The sequence below is a fragment of the Dermacentor silvarum genome, chromosome 9 (assembly GCF_013339745.2).
Source record: "Dermacentor silvarum isolate Dsil-2018 chromosome 9, BIME_Dsil_1.4, whole genome shotgun sequence".
Lineage (NCBI taxonomy): Eukaryota > Metazoa > Arthropoda > Arachnida > Ixodida > Ixodidae > Dermacentor > Dermacentor silvarum.
The window spans coordinates 143317097-143340119 of NC_051162.1; the positions used below are offsets into that span (position 1 = coordinate 143317097).

At 45.2% G+C, this 23023-nt stretch overlaps 1 protein-coding gene across 2 annotated transcripts in view; it reads right to left on the reverse strand.

Moving 5' to 3' along the window:
- Positions 1–729: 729 nt before the first annotated feature.
- LOC119465041 (uncharacterized) overlaps positions 730–23023 on the reverse strand; it is a 28509-nt gene continuing 6215 nt past the window's right edge. Inside the window, exons 2-5 of one of the 2 annotated variants that reach the window (XM_037725872.2) lie at positions 15562–15752; positions 8464–8573; positions 4751–4852; positions 730–943 (exon numbers count right to left, since the gene is read on the reverse strand). In XM_037725872.2, the coding sequence (XP_037581800.1) occupies positions 762–943; positions 4751–4852; positions 8464–8573; positions 15562–15752 (585 nt within the window). In that variant the 3' untranslated portion in view covers positions 730–761. The remainder of the gene's footprint in view (positions 944–4750; positions 4853–8463; positions 8574–15561; positions 15753–23023) is intronic. The other variant, XM_049655879.1, reaches the window with a different exon arrangement.

Consider the following 23023-nt stretch of genomic DNA (forward strand, 5'->3'; position numbering starts at 1 on the left):
ATTGCCGCTTGCGATTCTTCGAAATTAAATTGCTTCCAAATTGAATATGTCCGTTACGTAAGACAATGAATAGTTCATACCCCTTAAGCAATGGCTCATACCCCCGTAAACGCGAGCTCCCCATTACGACGACAGAAGTTAAATTTTACGCTGGAATGATTAGCGGCAACGCAGCCAGCTGTGGAAGCAGACGACGACGACGAACGCGCGAGCAGTGGCACGAGCGCGTGCCGAGTATGGGCCAACGAGCCAGCTGCGGAAGAAGACGAAGACGCTCGAGCCAATGCTGATGATGATATTTTCTGTACACAGGTGATTTCGGCTACCCATATACTCTTTCGCCGAGACATATAAAGCTTCGCTTTAAAACCAGGTGTTTACTAGCATTGGGAGTGCTCAGATGACCATTTTTGGCATATATTTTTTATGGTCCATGTTCTGCAATAGCCTACCTGTGTATCTATTTGATCCCCACCAATGTGCAGTTGCCAAAGGTTTGCTGTACCTGTGTATCTATTGGATCTCCACCAACATACAGTTGCCAAAAAAATCTTTCTATTGAGAACCCATTTCTTGCTAGTTCTTTTTCTCCTCTTCTTCACATGTTTTCTTTTCTGGTTCTGCGAAAATTCCACGTTGTCGCCATTGCGAAATGAAGCTGCTGTCACGTGAGCCACCATTTCCTGAATAACAGTGAGAATCTACATCGCGAATCAGGAACAGTTACACAGGAATTTTAGTAGTCTTTACTAGAAACAACTTCATAATGTCGAAGCACAATATTGCTCATTGTAAACCTGTTCTGTGGATGTTGTGTCGCATACTGCCTCGAAGTGACTGTCACAGTTGCTCGTATCTGTGAATTTATCTGCTTTGTTTCCCCTCATTTTCTTGTCAAATCTAATCCATTGCTCACACCGATTCCAGCGGCCACCACGTGCACCTGCAGGTATCAAACAAGAATATCGTTAAGACAATGTGGCGTCAAAAGCGGAATTGCGCTCCTTCACTGCGATAGGCCGTGTAAAATCACGCGTACATCACATGAATACTTCTTTGTAAATGAGACTGGAGGGAGGGGTCTATAAACAAGTCAATACAAAAAGTTGAAGTTATGCTATATGTATACATTTGTTGTTCGGTAATTTTGTAAAATTTCTACAGAATCTATGCACTGCCGGAATCAATGTTAGACTACGCTTTGTGCATGCCCAGCTCATATACACAACAATTCGGTGCTCTGCAAGGATGTTGTCTCAGGGGCACTCAGGTTGAGATGGGAAACGATTAACGTCAACAAATTGGGTGCGACACGGGATTCCACAGCTACCTAGGTTCTTCACAAGAAAAGTAGAAAGTTACCTGTCAAGAAAGGGGTCGAAAGGGGTCAGGCAAGGAGATACAATCTCTCCAATGCTATTCACTGCATGCTTGGAAGAAGTATTGAAGCTCTTAGACTGGAAGGCTCAGGAGTGAGGATCAATGGCGAATATCTCAGCAACGTTCGGTTTGCAGAACGACATTGTCCAATTCAGCAACAATGGCGACTAATTACAAGTGATTCAGGACCTTAACCGAGAAAGTGTAAGAGTGGGGTTGGAGATTAATATGCAGAAGACAAAGATAATGTTCAATAGCCTGGCAAGGAACGAGAATTCAGGATCGCTAGTCGGCATCTAGAGTCTGCAAAGCAGTACATTAATCTAGGTCAATTACTCACAGGGGACCCTGATCATGAGAAAGAAATTTACAGAAGAATAAAATTGGGTTGGAATGCATACGGTAGGCATTACCAAATCCAGACTGGGAGCTTACCACTCTTGTTGAAAATGAAAGTGTAAAATCATTGCATTTTACCGGTGCTAACATATGGGGCAGAAACTTTTAGGCTAACAAATAAGCTTGAGAAGAAGTTAGGGACCGCATAAAGAGCGATGGAACGAAAAATGTTAGGCCTAACATTAAGAGACAGGAAGAGAGCAGTGTGGATAAGAGAGCAAACAGGGAAAGCCGATATTCTAGTTGACATTAGGAGGAAAGAATGGAGATGGGCAGGTCATGTAATGCGTGGGATGGCTTACATAATCGATACCAAGAGAAGGAAAGGCAGACGAGGACGGCAGAAAACTAGGTGGGATGACACATTTGGGAAATTTGCAGGCGCAAGTTGTAATCAGTTAATGCAAGACAGGGGTAATTGGAGATCACAGGGAGAACCTTTGTCCTGCAGTGGACATAAATATTCGCGGATGATGATGATATAATGAGGGAAGCTGGGGCACTATAACGTAAAATGATTCCAAACTGTTTTGATTCCAATTTCTGCAATCAGCCTCCACGATTTGTCCAAACATTTTCGGGCCAATCCCAACTTCGCCGGTCGATAGCTCCCCATCTGATGTAACGGGTACCCACTGATTATGCATGATTGAACCTCACAAAAGAAAAATATTCATTACTGATTCCACGTCTTTTCACTATTAGCCCTCTGCTATTGGTCCAATGTTTTCTGGCTGCGCCCACTTCGCCTGTCTGTCACGCGACCTCACAAAACCGCGAGAACTGACCACGTCAAAGTGACGTGCACGCGAAAACAATGCAATAATATGCCTGAACAAAACTGAAAATTTTTCTGAATAGCCACAGACTGCCCCGTTCCGAAAGGAATCAAAGATGGCTGCCCGCCGATCGCTCAGGCCCTCGCTACTCGCACCTGCCGGCGAGCATGTATTTATTTACGCATTATAAACCTTTTTGCGTGGCATTAAAACATTATCGAGCCCTTTCGGCATGCATACAACATCGCTCTGCCAACTCTTCCTTGCTGGGGATCCGTTTTAGCGGCATTGTTAGCCTTCCGTTGCACGCCGCCACTATTTTCGACCAGCCACCACAAGCCAAGTAAGGCGAAGCGGACCAATCGGAGAAGCCGGCACCACCCTCTTTATGCGGTTATCTATTTTCACTGTGCTGGCTCGGTCCCATCGAAGCCCTCTCCACTAGAGCGTGCATGCTCCTCGCCTCTTGTGAGCCAATTAGATCAGAAAAACCAATGAGTGTAAACAATGTTATTGGTTTTGAAAGCGAACAAAGGTGACCTCCTACAAACGAGGAGAGTGGTTGATTGGGTTGTTCAGACAACGCTGCGGGTTGCCGGTCGATGCTTGCGTCGGTGGTTACGTAAATTTGACGTCATCAGTTTGCTATCAAAACAGTTTGGAATAATTTTGCGTTATAGCGCCCCTCATTGTATAAGCGAGGTGCAGGGATATCTTGATGATGAGGCTTTGTATAAGCGCCTAGACTCTGATCCTACCACAGGTTTTAAAGCAATACCCGAAGATACTATAGAAGCTCTCGTAAAACCTCTCTGATGTTTCAGGCGCAGTTATCTGGTGTCTTTCGTTATTTGCGCGTTCCTTGTGCGCATAAGCTCTCACCTGCTTTCTAACTACGCCTTGGTTAGGCCAAATCGTCAAGTGCCAAGGTCTCAAACGCGCTCGCTTGGCCGCCAAGAATTCATAATGGTGCTCTATGCCGCTTGTCGATAGATGTATCCGTGGCGTAATGCTTCGAAGATCATCTACTGTACTAGTCCACGTGTGTATGAATCCTGCCGTCGGACAATTTTATTGGTACGTATTTGATAATTTATCAAACAGTACTTTGTTTAAAAGGATGAGTTTACAAAGTCACAAAGCCGTTTGAAGCTGGAAGGCCGAAGTTCAGGCAGATATACGTATTCACCATCACTGCCTTGCTTGCTGACAAAATATCGCATAGAAAGGTTCGTGCCCCCCCCCCCCCCCCCTAGTAGGTGGTGGTGAGCGTAGAGAAGTTTCTGTATTCACAGAAATTCGCCTATATCAAACGAAGATGGCGGTATGGGTTGTTTCGGACACCAAACGTAAGGACTAAAGGAACGGATCAGAAAATGACCCCGGGCGCCTAGACAAAAATTGCTATTCAATAAAATCTTAATTGCAGCTGAGCTTACTTAGAATACTGGTCATTATGGGACTCAAAGTGAAAACTAAGGATTATCTACTTAGACCTCGAGAGAGGACATAGGAGGGGTATTTGTTTCACATAATTGTTTTTCTCTGTCGATCAGTCTTCGTGTTTCTAAATGCAAAATGAAATTGGTTAATCATGCGCTCCTAAGCGAACCAAATAATTCGAATATGCCTGAAAGCTGAAACCCACAGATGTATTCAGTTTTTGTAGCAGTATAAAGAAAAAGCGCAGTGTATACAACATAATTCCTTTATCCTTAACGACATTAATTTTAGAACGATGCAAAGAAAAATGTTTTGTGAGTTCTAACTTGGTCGTTGCTCACACCGCAGTGCTTCCCGGAGTCAAGTCTTTGCAAAATAATATGGAAAATAAATAGTGTTTGTATTACGTTTTGTTAAGGGGAATTACACTGTTGCGAAAAAGGCTTTTCGTAGCTAAAGCTTCACTAAGAAAAACAGTGTCTAGAAATAAAAATTGCGCAACGTACTTCAAATATACATAGGCGTAATTGTGTTATACTTCTTGGTGTCATCGATTCAGCATGGTTAATAATAATAACAGGTAAGGTCTAATGTCTTAGTTATTTCTACATGGAGAGATCTTAATCTAGTCAGACGTACAATGCAAAGAAACAGGTGTTATGGATAATGCTTGGTATATATGACCGTTAGTAATGCCGTTTTTGGTTTGCACAAAGAGGAAAAATAAAACGTTTTCTTTGAGAACTTACCGCGACCATCATGTGTCTCAGAAAGCACTCGTACAACAGCGCAATACTGGTCACAGTAAATAAAATGCCATTGTGGTGCAGGAAGCGAGTACCCAAACCAAGCTGCATGGCAATGTGATACAAATTTATAATCATATAAAACACAGTAAATGTTATCCAGTAGTGTTGCTACGATACTTAATGTCATGTCAAAAAAATGTTCAAGGATTACTTTACAAAAAATGCTTGCACAATACGCAAGCGTAATTGGTTGAAGTGGAACTCTGGTACACTAATCACGCTAACTGGCTCGCTAAGCTCCAATAGCGGCTGGTCGAAGGGAATATATTGTAGACAAGCAAAGCATTCCCGCCGCATGCTTGGGTAACCTTTGGGGAAAACTCACAACAGAAATTAATGCGGATCCCACGGGCCGTGGGACTAGCTTTAAGCCAAACCCTGGTGAGCCACCCACTCTAAAAGGGGCAAACCGATACAAGACATGCCGCAGATGTCGACGACGCAACCGTTAGCTAAGGCGGGAGAGACTCGCGCCATAGTGCCACTACTGACAGCAGCATGTCAAGCTTCTGACGCCGCAAAGCTGTCGCACGAGAAAAGAAACACCTATTTTCAGAGCTCACTCGAAGCAGCAAGCACAGTCGTTGATCGCCCAATTTAAAACTACCGGTGAAAAGCGTCGGTTATTACACATAACTCATCGTAACTGCGTAATCACTGCTGCTTGCGTCTGTTTTGAATGAACACTACAATTCCCGTTACGAATACTAATCAGTCAACCAATCAACTGTTCACTGTAGTGCAAAGGGACAGTTACGGAGCCTTCGTACTGGTGCACTTAAAAAGCAATACACAAGGCAAAATATACAGAGACGACAAATTTTAGTTGACAAAACAGTGGGAGATACAGACAGAGGTAAACAGAAAACGAGCAGGCGCGCGCAAAAGGAACGTATTCGTACATCATTATCTACATATATACAAAACACACGAAAGAAAGTCTGCCTATGTCAATACAGGCGAAATAGTTATTCAATGTTCTTTCTTTCGAGTTGTGCCCTAGGACAGCCTTTATTGCAACAGGGACGAGCAGAAAACCGGGAATAATGCCTGGTATGCTTTTGCGGCGCAGAAAATTGCGCATGAGAAGGAATCTCTGGACAATGTCTAATGTCGTGGACCACCTTATAGAGAAACAAAAGTCTGATTTAATACGTATTGTTTTAGAGGTGTGAGTTGAGGTATATTTGACAAGGCTGGACTATGGTCGCCGGAATGAGAATACCGGCGCACATAAATTGATGTCAATTTATTCCCAACGCGTTCAGTGAGGTCCGAATTAGACTTTCACGTTGCACCACAAACTACAGATGCATAATCTAGTAGTGTAAGGCGCACAGCAGAAAACAATTCCACAAAGGCAACAATGGAGTGGACGTCTTGCGATATACGAGAAAAAATTCCAAGGTTCGAAGGGCACGCTAATTCCCATAATTAGCGTGCGAAAAGAAGCTTAGCGGTTTGTCGAAGCACACACCAAGGTCTTTCATTTCATCGACTCTGGGTAGTGGAGCATCCTGATTGAGTGTACTAAAATTGCACTTCATGTGCCTTCCGCATTTGACATAATACGATTAGTTTGGAAGCATTTGAGAGTGTCTTGTTGTTTCTGCACCAGTTTGAGGGTGAAAAAATATTTTTTGGGGGTCAATGCAGTCGCCAAACACTGTTGATACTCTTAAAAAGCTTTAAGTCGTGAGCTTATAGAAGAATTAAAGACTTGAATTTCTGACGAAATATTTATGGACGGTAGGAACAGAAGAGGGCCAAGAACAGATGCTTGAGGAACTGCGTCATAGCTAACAGAACTCTGTCCATTACAGCCAGCAAAGCACGATCTATTGCTTCGCTAATTTATGCCAGGGCGGTGCAGTGATGGAAGAAGGTATAGGTCCATTTTCGGGAGCTTTCTAATGAGGAGCTCATGGCAAACTACATCAAACGATTTACTTAGGTCAAAGTAATGATGTCTAATTGTCCCCTACTATGTACCATACTGGAAGCATGGGTCATATTAGTGACCAAGCTCCTTGTTGTGGAGCGGCTTGATGAAAAGGGCCTGCTGTTGATCCAATAAAATATTATTTGCAGAAATGGAAAGCAAGGGATGCAATACAGATTGAAACACTTTTGGCGCAGCGCAGATTATAAAAGCCGGTAATCAGTAATTGCACTTCTAGGGCCCCATTAGTGTGCGGGCGCTACTCGCGCGAAATTCCAAGCGCTATGAAACATACTATACACTTTACGGAACTGTAGAAGATGCTTGTGAAAGCAGGGACTTCGAATTCTACTGCCACGACGGGAACAGAAAATGAACACATGGCACATGCACATGAGAGACATAGCATTGGCCACCGAAATCAACTCATAAATGCCGTCGCATGTACACACATCGCTGACCACTCAGCAGGTGCTAAAGATGCCTTGGATCAGTCGATCAGTGAACAGAAGAAAAAGAAGGAATCATCTGGTGATGAGAACTAAGAGAATTTTTCTAGTTAGGACAAGAAATATTGAACAGTGCTGCATTCTACTATGCTTCTGGGTAGCTCATCGTTTGGCGTTAGTATTTACCTAAATTGTAAGGTTAAACGTTCAAGACAGCTACCCGTGCTATATTTTCCACGTTCATCTATCGTCATTTGGTCTAGTAGTTTGTAGACAATTTCTAGGTCTAAGGGGTGGTCGTTACACGACTGTTTCCCTTTTACGACGTTATCTCTCCATGACACTTACTCTCCCTGTTTACTAATATAAGATTTTGTTCATCGCACAGATCCAGCACTCGAGAACCGTTGTAATCATTACATCCGTCTAAATCCTTCAGGTGCGCATCCATATCTTCTACTACTACCGCTTGGCCCAATTTCTTGAACTCATTTTTATTGCTTCTAATACAATCAATCAACGCTTTTCGATTTTTGTCTCTGCCATCCCTGTCTACAGTTAAGCTAGTCCCAACCATGTCTTTCTTACTTTCCTTTTGCCACTAATTCATAAATGCTAAGGAAATGTCTCCTTTAACTTTTGCCCCTTCATAACTCACCTAATTAGCATGCCTATGCTTTCTGCCTTTCCTTGACCCAATCATTCTGTCGCACCCTTCCCATACAAAAATGACAATAACTGGCGGCTGCTTCAAACCTAATAGATGCGTTTCGGTCACGGCCTTTCGGTCTAGCTCCATCATTCAGCAGTGTTTGAAGTTCCAATCATTTATCCTGCCTACGATCATTCAGCTTGTTTAAGTAACAAATTGTACCATTTCTATACTTTGTGCGCGATTTCTTAAAGACTTGTGCATTAATCCTGCTCCTTCGCAGGTGTGTAGCGACAGTCGTCACTTCGCGCTAACATAATCGGCTGCAGCGCTCTTCCAACGTTTTCGCTTCATCGTTTACTTCATTTCGCGTTGAAACTGCGGAGGCACCGTGACAATGAAGGTAAGTGTTTATCTTGAAAAGACACCTCATCATTAGATAGGTGAAGAGAAAGAACTTCCCTGAATTATCTTTTTCTACACAAAATTACTAAGAATATCTCATGAGGCATGTTCAGTGAAATGCTGCCTCATGTAGAAGTATATTTGATACACTTAGATGTCGTGGCTAAATGCACACGTCTTGTGTAAGCAACAAATATCGACTTACACATCAAAATTGAAGAGCCCACGTAATTGTAGTCCTTACGTCCTCTCGGCTTAACTCCTGAGATATAAGGTGTTTCACTTCGAAACTCAAGATGAAGTTTCCCTATGGGCCTGCAAAAAAATAATTTCTTAGTTTCATCATTTCGAAAGTACGCTTGTTTAGAAATTGTCGGAATAGAGTAGCGGTTCGAGTCCTTGAATTCTATTACAGGCAATATCAGTAATGAATGCTGGCCATCCTTGAAGACTCTCACGATCTTGCGTATATAGAACCCCAGTAGCCCTTTTGGGAAATATTGAGAGCCATCTAATGCCTCTGATGTATTATTTAATATTCCTAGATAACACCATTCTGTTCCCATTTTTTTGAAGAAGCATGTAGCTTACATGCAGAAGCACCTGACTCAATACCACCTATACTACAGCAATAATTGCAAGACGCCAGGCTAGAAATCGTCACATGAGGTGCCTGAGCCTTGCTTTTGCTGCCATGCGATTGGATTACACCTGGCACTTTTGCGCCTAGAATGTTCACTTATGAAGTCGGGCAGAACGCAAATACAGCGCTTTCCAAACGCTTCTTATTCGAAAGAAAACACCACCGCAGTTCACGTCAGTCAAAACTGCAAGCGCAACGTTTCCGTCAATGCTGCGGTGTAGATTACAAGGTCAGGCCCGCGATGAAGCAACAGCGTTTGTCGGCGCCATATTCTGAAAAGATGCCCACTTGCGCTAAGCGACGGTGATCTAGTGTTAAAATTGCTCAGTTGAAATATGCCGGAGGTTGGTTTGATTCCATGTCTGATGTACTTATATAGGAAACATTCTTTGTTCTTTCAATTAGGCGTGGTAAACCAATGCAAACATTTGCGGCCGTACACACATGACTAGCGCATTTAATAAGTCATGTCAATAAATCTGCAGAGCAATGCCGCAAGGTTAATGTTCTTGATATGATGCATCGCACTCAATGAGCGGAATGGTTTCCCGGTAATTAAACACGTAATTTAAATTAGTCGGCCGCACCGTCTGCACCGTCAAACTGTTTGAGAGAGTACATGTGCCACTTTTGGGGATTACTCGACAGTCGCCATTCAAAATTTGACATTCTATGCACCAAATAGGCAAAAAAATTAGAGAATTCTCTTAACTACAAGCATACGTGAAAGAACCCCCTACATATAAACATTTCAAATGCGTAAGCACTTCTATGCCTACCCAACGAGGAACCTGTCTGACAGCCACGTAAGACGTGTCGCTCTAAAGAGTATATTGTACAAAAAGAGAGTAAATGCAAAAGGAGGAAAAACGTTGGTGGAGGTGAGCTTAGAACCCACGCTCCCCGCTTCGAACCCACCAGGTGCTCCAGCATTTTCTGAATCGTTTCCTTCTCATTAGGTCGATGTCCATGCTTGCCTGTTCTGTCGCTGGTTTTCTTGGCCCAGTGGTTCTTGCCGTCTTGGCGCAGAGTACCACTATGGCCCGGTGTAATGGCCATGGGTCTAGAGAGCAGCTAAAGCCTTTCCGTGTCTGTATCAGCTGGTGGAAAGGAATATTCGCCGTGTGCTCTCACCGACCTTGAATTATCTGTAGGTGTCGTTACTATCCTCGATGCAGACACAGGCGGAGGTCGTCGTGGTGCCTACGCCCCGCTATCCAGTTTTTGTGAAGTGGCTTGGCAGCGCATCTTTCGAGGGCGTTCTTCACTTTAGCAAACAGATTGAGCAGCCTCTCTACGTGAAGATTCGCCTCTTGACATTTTACGAAGAATACGAGCTTTTTCTTGCATCTTCGGTTATTCTTTCAGCGTCGCTTCATGAGACCGACGAAAGTTGGGACATTTAAATGAAGACGCATCACAGTCGCGGTATTATGTTGTCCGCCGTAAGGGTCGGATCATGTTCGATAAGGTTGATAAGGACAGATCAGGGTTGATAAAACGGGATTGATTGCGATAAGGTTGATCACAACAAATTCGGGTTCATAAGGGTCCGATGGAGTCCGATAAGATTGATAAGGAACGATAAGGGTTGATAAGTGTTTATACTGTTTGTATCACGTCAGAAAAGATTGATAATGAGACCGAGTTGCGTGGGGACGAGAAAGTGGCACAATGCTTACGCATACTTCGACAACTCCAGTAAAGTTCCTGCGGGATATTTGTCGATGATACGTACATTCCCTCCTTTGTAATCATTGAATGCAAATACTGATCACTTCACCAAAAAAATTATTTCATAGTGAAATTGAAAAGCTACGATTGACGTTGAAAACTATCACCTCATAGTGCAGTGTCTGTGCTAAATTGCCCTGTTTACATTGTTGCAACGCAGGCTTATGTGCAGTGAGATCTATAGATCATTGCATGTTTCAGAATAAACTTAGGGATCACACTTGTCTTCACATTTAATAGCAACACCATAAGTTTGTAAGATGTAGCCCATCTCTCTGAATGTTTAGCTGCAGTGCAGGCTTCAGCGATATAGGTTATTTCTTGGGGAATTTACTGACTACAGCCAAACACCTCAGGAACGCATGCCACTACAACTAAATTACCTGCACAACTAAGGATTCTATGTATCTCGGCTAAATTCCTTGATTTCATGGGAATTGTGAACGCCTCTACAACGAAAACAACTACAGTAAAATTAGCTGCTGGATGAAGTAATTTAGGCGTCCCGATGGCTAATTTATTCTTTTATAACGAATGCACTTAGCGGAGCACTTGACACTGCTCTCCGCAGATGTCACTGCAGTGCTAGTACTAGCGACGTGCTTGACGAGCGTGCCAATCACAGCGAGTGCTTTATTACTGCTGCAAACCTGAAGGCACCGTTCAACTCTGCCATACGTCGTTAGCTGTAGCACCGAAGCGGGTGTGATGACTGACAAATACGTCGTGGTTGATGACAATGTCAACTAATTGGAGTCATTGAACGACGATCTTGTCGAAGACAACAACGACGGAAAGAGGCGAAGATTGATGAAGCCCACAGTGATGAAGAGCATGAACATGAACAAAGAAATAACGACAATTGTGGCAACAGCGGCATCTTACGCTCTACATTGTTTGTTTCGCTTTCATGTTTCGTCGCGGCCCATGCATGAACCTCGATGACATAAGGTCAGCTCGCATATTCCACCGGAGGAAGTGTGCAGAAGACGATGAGCGACTTTTTAGGGGCGAAGCTCCTTAGGGTGTGGGTCGTTCCGTCCTCTGTAGTAGTAATAGTAGTAGTATGTAGGCACCTGTAGTTTTATGAAGTGTTCTCTAGATGGCGTTCTGGTTCCGGTTCCGGTTGCACTTCCGGTTCCCGTTCCACTTCCGGTTCTGGTTCCACTTCCGGTTGCACTCCCGGTTCCGGTTCGACTTTGCGCGCGTTCGGCGCGAACGCGGGCAAATTGCCGACGGCGTCGACAACAGTTCTGCGCGTTGCTGGTGCTGCTGCATGTCCAAGTTTGTACAGTTGATAAAACTATCTTGAGTCTCTCGTTCCAGACGCGCGCTCTCTTTATCTCTCGTCCGTAGCTGTGGTTTACCCGAATGATCCCCCGGTGCTTCGCCCAGTAATCATTATTCACTTAGTGGATATGCTGTGATTTTTTTTTCAATGATAATCTCTAGAATTCATGTTTTATTAAGATTTTACTTTGCTGGACGAGTTTAGCCTGATTTCCACAAATAACTCACCTGTATAACAAAGGTTTTTGGAGGCCCCCAGCGATTTGGTATAAAAGCGTTTGACTGCATGTTGTTTTTTCACGATATTGGTAAACTACCCACCTTGTGTTGGCCATGCCTTCTCTGTGCAGAGTAACCTAATTTTATATGTAGAAAAATTTGGTAGAACTCATTTCACAATGATTGTCGGCAGTAATACGCATATCAATGAAGCAATATAACGAGAACACGCATTGGCACCTTCGAAAAACATTGCGTGTGAAGCATGTACTGCAGCTGGCCTCCCCTCTCTGGCTTCTCAATGACCACTCTCCACCACGTAACAGTGCCGCCGAGAATACTGCGCGTGGCCTCAGAAATGCATGCCACACCATTCGCTGAGAAACGCATCATGCGGCAGCCGGGCTTCTCTATCGCGCGTTTGTCTCGATGGACACGCTGCGCTATCTAGTGGCGCTATAGAGAAGTCCACACATGGCCACCAAGATACATGGCACGTCGCCGTGTGCGCACGCTGCGAGTTCTTCCCTCTCTGTGCATCCCGAAATATGCATACTCAGTTACCCGAAATGTCGAGAAGTTCATCGAAGAGCAGCCCATAACCAGTGCACCAATGGCACAGCACGTTAAAGCGTTGGCATTAAAGATATTTGAAAGTGCATTTGGGGTGCAGCTTGCTAAATCTTCAGGCTGCTGTCCTTGACAAATCCCTGTGAAGTTGGTTTAATTCTCCCTCCCACGGTATAAATTTGGAAGGTGCACTCGGCTGGTTTAAATCTCCCATCGCAACACTAGCGGGTCACAATGCAACCGGGCTGCTCACCGCATGCACTGCTGCTGCTTCACGCTGTTTTAACTGCAGAGCTGTTGTAGGTCGAGGCTACGCCGTCCATCTGTCCCGCGGTGTCACGCAGGGGGCAGGTTCCGAGACCCACCGCTAGGGGTGGAGCGTTCAATCATAGGCCGCGCCGGCAGAGTAGCGTACCAATCAGAGGGCGCGCCGGAGGAGGAAGAGGGGTGGGGGAGCGCGCGCCCTTTCTCAACTTGAATTCCGCTCGGCGCGAACGGTTGCGGGAGCTCGCCCGAGAGCGGCAGCGCCGTCGCCGGGCGAATTCTACTTTTCGAGCACGAGAATCGGCAGCGAAACGGAAGCGGCGGGAGGCTAAACCGGAGCTACGCAAAAGAAAAAAGGCAAGTCAAGCGTACTTGGAGGAAAGCAAACCCTGATTTGTCCCAGCAAGAGTGAGATCAAAGACGCAAGCGCCGAGAGATCCCTTTTACTGACGGTGCAAGAGATTTCCTCGACCGGAAGCTAACCTGCAATGTTCAGCAGTAAAAGTCAAAACAACACCCATACTCACACGAAAACCACTGGAAAACAAGCATAATCACAGAACCTAATACACAATCACAGAACCCCCAGAAACCAAAAGATAATAACCGAAAATCAAACAAAATTACAGAGGAACACAAGAGAGCCACAGCTCCGCTGTTTCAGCAGATTTCAAATTGAGTGGAACTGGTTTTACTTTTTCCCTGCAATCGCTTCGCCGTCTATCGGCAGCATTGTAAAGTTCGCACTAAACGCGGGTTTGATTCCATCGAGAATGGAAGTAATTAAAAGGAACATTTCTGGCACATTCACAGTGCCAATTAGCTACAGTTACTGAAGTTGGCGTAAAATATGGTGATTGAAGAGCCGGACACCTACTCGCACACGCCCAGTGACCCAAATTGGTACAGAGACGCTTATAGAAGCTTAGCGCAGACGGAATGACACATGCACAAGTGCTCCAAGTGAGCGTGAAAGAGATGCAGTGAAGGGTGGTACTATAGCACCAGTGCCACCTACCTAGTTTCGCAACCGTTACCCATGTCGGCCTCAAATATGTCCATTGAAGAGCGGCATATAGGTACACGGTGCCACATGCCCACTGACACAAGTTGGTCCGAAGGTTGGTCTTGAACCTGTTCCCTCCTCACAGCAGATTGACGCGCTACCCAATCATTCGTGGGCTATCCAGAGACCCATATTTGCGGCGAACCGGCTAAGACAGACAATGATAGATGGGCAGGTGATGTTAAAGGTTGATAAATACGATAATGATAATAGATGGATTGCCAGAAATCACGGCGGTGAGGGACGCAGCCTCCCTCCGAGTAGCAGACGACCGAGATCCCCTGGGTCTCAGCGGCTGCCTCGGCTAGCTGACGGCCCAGTTCTGGTCTCGCTGGTCTGAGCTAAGCAGCGGGGTGTCTGCCGGTGATAATGAATTTCGCTGCGTAGTCACCCCAACATGCCCACTAATACATATGCGCACTGATCACTCAGGCACTGGCTACTCAAAACTGCCGGTGATAATTAATTTCTTTGCGTATGTAAAAAAGTTGCGTAGCAGTATACCGTTGTCGAGCCTTCACGGCACGTATACAGCAGAGCTCTACCAACTCGTTTTCACTGAGGAGTCGTATTAGATGGTATTTCTCATTCCTAGTTTCGCGATGCCGCGATGATCAACCACTCACCGCACGCTAAACAAGGGAAACGGACCAATCGCAGACGCCGCCACCCAGCTCACCCGGTTACCTACTTTCACGGCAATTGCTTAGCCACACCAAAAAAATCTGCGCTGATGCGCGTTACTCACCTCCTGTCCAGCATATCACAGATACAAAAAACTGCGCTAATGCAGTTCCATTCAACGTGAAAGCTGGGGCAGTGCGGAACAGTGATTAGCCGGTGTTTCCCTTGTGTTTTCCTTGTGTTTATCTTGTTTTATTCTGTGTTTATCTTGTGTTTAGCAATCCATCATCCGTTTTAATTGACAGCTGTGCTAAGGCACAAATCGTGGGAAACCACCACGCACATGTAGCCAATGCTTCGCTGACGATAGTTAGCAGCCATTTTAACAAACGTCTGCAAATTATTGCGCTTAATGCTTGATTATTCCTATGTTTTAAATTATTCTGAATCATTTTAGTTTATCTTGAACCGGCTTTGATAAATTGTGCACTTGTTTTGACCCTGTTTTGAGCACTTGTTTTTGAGCGTGATCACGTGAGAGACGCCGACAGCCAAGGCCCCTAAAGTGCTTGGCACTTAAAAAAAAAAAAACTTGCGCAGGTAGGAGAATCGGCTGTTTAAGCAACTCTACGGGTTACCTCTCAATGGTTGCGTCAGGGCTGACGTAAGTTTCAAATCAAGAGATTGTAATGAAATAAGTGTAGAATATTTTCACCTTATTAGCCCCCTGCGTCCAAATGAATACGGTTAAACCTCCCCTGCATCTGTAACCCATTTTATTATCTTCTTAAATATGGCGGGATATCAAGGGCGAATTACACTTACCGTTTTGTAACCCTAGTGAATTAAGACGTTCATTGCTAATTCTCAGGCAGTAGTAGGTGAGGCCTTACCAGAAAGAAACATTGGGGAAGAGTTTATACGTGGAACTCATGTTTCGGTATGTGAAAGTCTTGTTCATAACATGTCTTGTGAGGTTTATTCTTGGATGATATGGAGCCATGACACACATAGAGTCGTTGATGCCACCTGGAACGCTGTAGGTCCTTTTCAACATGACGTATGTCATGTTCTGCATAAAGAACTGCCACGAATGAAAGAAAAATTTTAAAATAAGTGTACATGAATCAAGCTGTACAGGCAACCACATCTAATTCCTCACCAGCAGCAGGAAGAGTTGGTAGTTTGATATTGAAAAACATTTGCACTAATCTTGTAGTAATCCGCCGTATTTCAACTTATGCAAATATTTTTGGGCCGAAATGTGGTTATTCAGGTACGAAGCATTACCTATTAGGTGTTTTTTTTCTTAATGCTGTAATAAGCACGGGAAAAATTTCTCGTTTCTTAGAACTCTACAACCGTGCTAGTAGCGACCCGGATGGCATAAAACTAAAGCCAGTCAAGTACGTTAAAGACCTGATAGCACCTTCCTTATCACCTATTTTCAACCTTTGTTTTGTTGAAGGTTCAGCGAGGCTAAATATAGTCACGAAGCTTATAGTATAACACAAAAAAGGAGAAAAAACTATCGCTAATAATAGACCGTTATCATTATTACTATTTTAATAAAAACCCGTTGCAAATTAAATCTGCCATCAATATCTGACTTTTATAGTGTGCGCGAGGTAATAGCCTCTGCACAAATAGGTTTCAACCAAAAAACGTTGGACATAGCAGACTGTATTGAAGTAGAAGTCCATTTTGGTTGGTTTGGAGACCCGATGTATGGCTCTGGGGATCTATTCACATTTTACTAAAGCATTCGACTATTTTAAGTCATACATTGTTGTACAAAAACTAGAAAAGTATGAATTTCGCGGCAAATTATTTCCTCTCGAGCGCTATTATTTAGGATGTAGGCAGCAGTATGTAAATATAAATTGCATAAATTATCTGGTGCTCCCCAAGGAGGTATCTTTGGTCCATTTATCTCAAACTTGTATAACAACGACATCTTAATTAAAGGTATAACTGCAAAATTTCCCAATTACGCAGACAACACGACTTTATTTTGCTCCTTAATATCATTATCAGACATTCTCTGTAAGGCAAATAAAATAACAATGAAAATAGATAGATGGACTGAATAAAACGCACCAAGAATAATATTAGCGTGTAAAGTTAACTTAAAATGATTAACAATAACACATGTAAAGCTTTTAGGACACTTGGGGAAAACTTTCCAAAAATAGGGTCTACCGATGAACACAGTAATTATGTCGCGCAAAAGGTATTTACTATTCTATGAATTAGTTACAGTAAATAGCTTTTTCCACAAAAGGTATACTAATTCTTTATATCTCGCCTTTTTATTGCCATTGGCGTCTGCTGCTTCTACGCACCCATGTATGCTACACTCTCTTCAGAAAAAAAACGTGACGGCACATCTCTAATTTAGCTTGGGATCATACATCAGATCCGCAATTCCATAGGCGTGTTACTTTACAAGCACTTTATCTTTGTTATTATTGCATTTTTATAGCCTGTAAATTAGAGATAAAAACAACCACCAGTTTCTCTCTTAATTAGCCTGTTGGACAAAAATATCTACAACTATTGCATTTACCAAAAAGACTTGGGGAGTACAGTCATGCGCAACAAATTTTTGAACACCATTTTAGAGTGAATAAATAGCTGTGTGCAGCAGTCACAACTTGACTCCGGAAGAATAATTCAGGAACGAATTGCGTGCTTTTTTTCTCTATTTGGTGAGTATTCTTTTTAAAACCTTAAATTGTAAAAAAATGTATCCGCATGTTTGATTCCAAATTAAACCATGCTAGAAAATATGTGTGGTACTTCAGCATAGTTCCTGTGTTTCACCAATATACTCCATTTTGTTACTCTTTTTTGAACTCTGTGAATGTAAGCACTGCATTCTGTCATTTACAAAGCTATGTTGATTGGTGTAATGTAATTTGCTTAAGCAGGTATCTGAACGTTTGCTTTTTGTTAGAACTGGTTATCTTTGGAGTTGATTAGGCTGTTTTAACCTTCAGTTGTATTTTTTCTCTACTTTTGTTGCGTTATGCAAGATTTGATTCTTTGCATTTGATTATGCTGCTAACTTACGAAAGTGTTGCATTTCAGGGAGGCCGAATTTAGTGAAGTTTTTTGCTCATTTTTCTTCTTCCAGCCCACTCACCTTCAAGGCATTTATCAGTTAATAAATATGAGCCAGGATAGTTGAATACCCGTGATTGAATCCAAATTGTTTAAGAGGAAATAAGTACAATTTTTTTTCAAGATAGCCAGACAGATTACTGTGGATAATTTTTTCAATAACTTTCAATAACAATTAGTGATTTATCAACCTTTTCGAATACCGCGTTTACCTTACTTATATTCAACGCGGTGCGAAATATACCCGTTTGAAATTTAGTTTAATTATGAAGGCAAGCACATTCGCAATACCATGAGTAACGAATTTTATGTGACTAGCATCAATATTATCTACACCAGCACCAGATCATTTTAGGTTCATTGTTACTCTCTTTTACTCTTCATGTGTTCTGGGGAACAGACACCATGATAGCAGTAGCAATAATTGACCAGCCATTTTAGGTGAAGGAAAGTGCTTACGAAGGTGCTTAAGCTTTTTGTTTTAGTTACATCGTATACTTAGCGCTTATTCATGAACAAGGCACATCGTGTAGCTTGCGCAAAATATTGCGTAAAACAAACAGTCATGTTACACATGGATACGCGCGCAAGGAAACGAGACTTTATGCTATGCATGAAGCTCACTACAACGACTAGCGCTCAGCAAATAAAAATTAGAGCAGTCTATTTTCATTTTTGATGTACTATTCTTAACTACAATATACAGCGGGCATTTTGTTTTCCGACGTTCTGTGACACTGATTAGTGGTTAGCTTGAATTTAAAAAAGTATTAGTTTTTTGTTGCTGCGTAGTGCTAGACATTATATTTTCTTTGGTTGCTCAGAATGAGAGTAATTTCAAAAATAATTGTGGTTGAATGCGTTTGATTCCGCGGGGCCGCCATTTGGCAACTCGCATACATTCGGGCACGCCTTTGGCTGAGTTTTCATAGGCTATAATTTCCAATTTCTGTCATTCAGGTCAACACATTGCCCAGTTCCACTTAAAACCCCATTTTTTGACAGGCTACCGAAATATTGCGTTTCTGTGTTTTAACGCGACAGCGTTAAGGGCCCCTTGTCGCAAAAAGTTTGGCGTCAGCGTCGGTGTCGTCGTCAATGTTGGAGTCCGTGGCGGAGAAAATCATCCAAAAACCACCTCGACCCCCCCGCGTGGTGCAAGATGTTAGTGAACCAAAATTGAATTTCTCACAGTGAAATCCGTCAGAAAATGGTAAAGTACGACTTAAACACATCCTACAGTCATGGTGGCGTCGCACTGTTATTTGAACGTATAAGAAAACATAATTCTGTTACGAGGAAACTCAAAAACAAACCCCTTTTGCCAGCATTTCTACACAAGGAGGCTGAAAAAAAAAAACATCCTTGTTTCTAGAGGAGGAAGAAGTCGGCGAAGGGAGCGGCCGCATCTCACGTCGGCTCCGTTTTCCAAAGAATTTCGCAGTGATTATCAGTCATTCACTCAATGAATTTAACACCCGCTTACGCAGGAAGTCACCAAGATTCTACTGGCACCATATTCAAGGTGGAAAACGACTTCCTTCCGAATTAGAGAGGTTTTCACCCGACCGGCTCCACGCTAACCCTTACCGGAGTAGTCCGCACACTGGACCTCACCAGCCACCCGAGGTGTCACAATGATGCAAGTCCAAGTGAACGGGGAGGACATCTCCCCGAAGAGTTTCTTGAGGGCAACGGTTGGTGCACCATCAGATACAAGACCCAATCTAACCGCGAGACCGCGCAGAGCAACACCCAGAATGGAGCCCACTCCCACACCGGCGAGCGAGCGAACGGCAACCGACAGCATTCCCGTCAACAACAGCGTAACGTCATGCAGCAAGTCATCATGAACAGCAAAATGTCACTACTCCCCCGAAGTGATTTCAAGATCGTGATACGACCAAGAGGAGGCCTCGACGTTGCCACCACCGGCACCGTGCGCCTCGCATCAGCCGTTTACCGGGCGGCCAACGTGCCGGCGCAAGAAGCAGGGGAAGACATGGTGTGTTCCAACAACCGCCAAAACATCATTGTCGTGAGTACACCCCACGCTACTCACGCCGCTAAGTATAGACAATTAGAAGCCATCACCATCGGTGATCGCCGCCATGAGGTCAGTGCCTACGAGACGGCCCCCGACTACACGGTGAAGGGAATAATCAGGGGAATCCCGTAGGAGGAGGACGCCAAGTCCATTCACACCAACATCATTCACGGACGCAACCCCCACGCCCTGGCAGCCAAACGGCTGAGTAATACCAAGACTGTCATAGTGGCCTATGAAGGACCGCGAGTGCCCTCCTACGTCATGTATGGCGGCGCCCTCCTTCGCTGCGCCCTGTATCGTAAGCAAATCGACATGTGTCACTGCTGCGGAAGACTCGGTCACCGCATGGACGTGTGCCCCAATCCTCAGGACAAATTGTGCCCTGGTTGCGACGCCATTAAACCATGCCCCAACCACCAGTGCTACCCCCGTTCGTTGCAAGCTGTGCGGGGGAACACACATGACGGTGGATCGCAACTGCCGCGCACGATACAAGACCCCCTACGTCGTGACAAAGAGGCAATGTGAACGACACAGGGCCGCCGAGGAGGCGGAAGAGGCCGCCAAAGCCACCAGCTCCGCCGGCAAGTCCCGCTCAAGATCCAGGACCCACAGCCGAGGCCGCTCCCGGTCCCGGAACCGCACCCCAGACCCCCGGCAGCAACGCCGGATGCGCAGCCGCACCCCCAGAAGGACCGTAACGAGAGACACCGAGACCACCGAGAAGGTGAGCTGGGCAGATGCGGTCACGGGAAAACGAGCACAAAGCTCGCGACAGAACACCCGCTAAGACAGAGACGGAGATAGCTACATTAACACAGGGTAGAAGCGCTGCAGAAGCAAATAGAACACATGCAGACACAGATTCGAGCAAAATACGAACTCATAGAACACCTCCAGAATGCCGTGAAAAGCGGTACTGATACATAGGCCATGCAGGAAACACAAGACGAACCCATAGAGGACGACGAGGTCGTATGCCCCGACACTAAACGCAGACCCACTCCCACCCTGACAGAGGCAACACGACGCAAGCGCGCAAGCGCAGCGAAACGCGACGCGCGAATAGATGCACTCGAGGCTCGCTTGAGCAATCTCGAGGAAACCATCATCGCGTCCATAACGCGTACCATCTAGCAGAGCTTGGAGAGCGTTCACCTCAGACTGTCCAGATTGGAAGCCGCAAACAGCACGACCGTACCGTCGCATAGGGAAGAGGCGCAACACATGCAACAACATATAAACATGGCCCGACACCCATCTAAACAGAAACACATAATATGGCAGTGGAACTGTAGAAGTTACGAAAGCAAACGAGCGCACTTACAACAATACCTGAAAACGATCCCCGAACGCCCAGCCGTCATCATATTGCAAGAAACGAACGGCCCAGCCACACTCACGGGATAACAGTCTATAACAGGCAAGGCGGAGAGACCAAACGTCTCCACGCTGGTCAAGCGAGCGCACACAGCTATCGAACACGACACTAAAGTCAGAGACACTGAAAACGTCCTCGTAGAACTAATTCCACCAGGCAAGACGCGCAACAGCATCTTCGTACTCAACCTCTATCTACAGCAGTCCCAGATGCCGCCGCCAGCACCGCTTTCCATGTTCTCTTCAAACGGGCAATCGACATCGCCCAAGGGAAACAGCTGTTCATTGGGGGGGGGGGGGGGGGACTTTAACGCGGTGCACACGGCGTGGGGTTCCAAGCACGATCAGCCCAAAGGCACGCATCTGTGGGCAGTGGCGCAATACGCCGGACTAGAGCTCGTCACCGACCCCGCGGCACCAACAAGGCAGGGCAACAGCGTCAGCACCGGCACGACGCCGGACAAACACCATGCAAGACTTGGGAAGCGATCACTACATCATTTCCATAGCAGCAGAAGACGGCCCGCAGGAACACAATGCCGGTCGCCAAATGAAGATCACCAACTGGAATCAAGTACGCAAACATCGTGAAAAGCAACAGATGGCAGACATCAAAGACAGACCAATGGACCGACCAACTGCGGCGAGACATCGAGTGCGTGACGCAAACGATCCCGTCAAAAGCTGGGCTCGATACAATAGACTCCCGGTTACTGCACATGCGGGAAGCCAAGACCCACCTGCAGCGCCAATGGAAACAACAGAGACACAATAGGAGACTGCGTAAACGGATAGCGCAGCTCAACAAATAAATAGAAAAGCACGCGCTTCCCCTGCAACAACAACAATGGGAAGATAAATGCGCGGAGATGGACGGTCAACTCACCACGCGTGGCACGTGGCAGATGCTGCGGTACCTGATAGATCCCGGCAACACCAAGACCACACACATGCAAGGTGTATACAAAATCATGCACGCTTACTGGGGAATGGAACAACAATTCTTACGGGATGCGGAACTCCTTTACACGTCCTAAACGCCACCGCTAATACATCCGGACTACACGGGAGAAAGCAACGCCACCCTGGACGCGGAATTCTCCGTTGCTGAAATCCAGGCGGCCCTTGTCAAACTCAACACCAAGTCGGCCCCTGGCCCCGATCGAATATCCAATAGGGCACTACGCAATCTCGATTACGGATCAATTGAGAAACTCACAATATACATTAACGAGTGTTGGGCGCATGGCAAGCTACCCCAGCAATGGAAAGGAGTAAAGATCATACTGATACCAAAACCCGGCAAGAAATTACAGCTGGAGAACCTGCGCCCCATCTCCCTCACGTCCTGCGTGGGCAAGTTGATGGAGCACGCGTTTCTCAATAGACTCACGGATTACCTCGAGGACAACGAATTATTTCCGCACACCATGATTGGGTTCAGAAGACATCTCTCCACGCAAGACGCCCTTCTGCAACTAAAACACCAACTCAGAGACAATCCGGGGCGCTCGACGAGAGCCATCCTCGGGCTAGACCTGAAGAAGGCCTTCGATAGCGTTCGCCACGATGCCATATTACGACAAATAGAAAAGCTGAATCTGGGACTGCGAACGTACAACTACGTCCGAGACTTCCTCACGGGAAGAACAGCTCGCATGCGAGTGGGACAACTAGACTCAGATCAAATCAACATCGGGAGCTCGGGCACCCCGCAGGGCTCGGTCATCTCGCCGATGCTCTTCAACCTCGTCCTGCTGGGGTTTCCCGACCGATTGCTGCAAATCGAAGGACTGCAC